General features: G+C 53.1%; 1 protein-coding gene across 1 annotated transcript; it reads right to left on the reverse strand.

The window, feature by feature from the left end:
* Nucleotides 1-289: 289 nt before the first annotated feature.
* BDY24DRAFT_419480 (uncharacterized protein) lies at nucleotides 290-1,184 on the reverse strand (the record flags this gene model as incomplete). The annotated part of the gene is made up of 5 exons (XM_076643987.1): nucleotides 290-505; nucleotides 576-662; nucleotides 734-916; nucleotides 1,015-1,077; nucleotides 1,155-1,184. The coding sequence occupies 5 exons, from the start codon at nucleotides 1,182-1,184 to the stop codon at nucleotides 290-292; spliced, it is 579 nt and encodes a 192-aa protein (XP_076491939.1).
* Nucleotides 1,185-1,258: the final 74 nt, after the last annotated feature.

Consider the following 1,258-nt stretch of genomic DNA (forward strand, 5'->3'; position numbering starts at 1 on the left):
AGTTGAGGAGCGTCATTATGGAGTTTAGTGCCGTTGGGGAGATTGCTGGGAGAGAGAGAGAGAACGAACGATGTCGAGACGCGTCTCGTCGAGTGCGAGAAGAGGAAGTGCTTCCCAATCCAATGTCAAGTTACAATACAAGCATATATTACGGGCAACGAAGAGCGTTTTGATTGATAACCAGATAGAGAGATAGATAGATAGATATAAATAAATAAGGGAGAGGACACGACAGCAAAACGAAAGGAGTCAAAGGAGAAAAGTTCACCACGAACAAGCATCTCCTGCCTCACTTCTTCTGCCCAGGGGGACCGGCGCGTTGAAGGCTGCTAGGTGGAGGAGGGGAGGCTCTGGTCCTTGGTTTTTGAGAGGAGGGTGCAAGGCGGGAGGAGGAAGCAACGGGTTGGGAGGAAGTGATTGAGCTGGACGTCTTCTTCCTTGAAGCGAGACGAGGTGTGGACGTCGACGGTCCTCCTGCGACCGGGTTGACCAATCGGCGGCGAGTCTGAGAAAGGGGACGGAAAGGAAGGGAGTCAGTTCGATCCTTTTGAGCGTGTTCCCCCAGAAGGACTCACAAGATGAGAGGGATCGGTTGCTTTCTCCTCCGCATCTTTGCGAAGAACCATTCCCGGTGCAGGAGCGTCTATCATTTGCAACCATTCCTGTGAGGTGAGAGTCAGTGCAAGGTTAGTAACCGTCGCGTCAAGTCGAGTCGAGAGAGTGCAATGCTCACTTCAGCACTCAGGTCCTTGATTTCAGGGTCATCAACGACGGGGACCAGAGCAGCCTTCCCCTTCCCCTTGCTTGTCGGTGCAAAGAGAGAACCCACAAAGGTCGGCGGAACCTCGTCGTCCGAGGAGGAGGAAGAAGAGTCTGACGAGCCAGCACCGGATGTCGTCTTGGGTCGCTTTGGAGGCTAAGGTTACGTAGACGAAGTGAAGATGAAGGGGTCGGGGTTCAATATCGTCGGAAGGAGAGGGATTCGAGAAAGAAGACGGAGACGGGAGAACTCACATTGGGCAACTCCTCCTCTTCGTCCTCCTCAACAAAGGCAGTCGAGATATTTCGTCGCCGAGACTGAAACCAAAGGATCGCAAGGAAGGTCGTCAGAAAAGAATCAAGGGGGTGATAAAGACGTATAGAAAAGAGCTCACTTTCTTCGATGCCTGCTCCTCCTCTACCATGTCCTCGTCCTTGTTGGTCTCTTCCTCCTCTTCCTCGTCCGCCTCCTCCTCCTCCTCTTCCTCGTCCGCCTCCT

This window comes from Mrakia frigida (assembly GCF_051309035.1).
Source record: "Mrakia frigida strain ATCC 22029 unplaced genomic scaffold BDY24scaffold_77, whole genome shotgun sequence".
NCBI classification, from domain to species: Eukaryota; Fungi; Basidiomycota; class Tremellomycetes; order Cystofilobasidiales; family Mrakiaceae; genus Mrakia; species Mrakia frigida.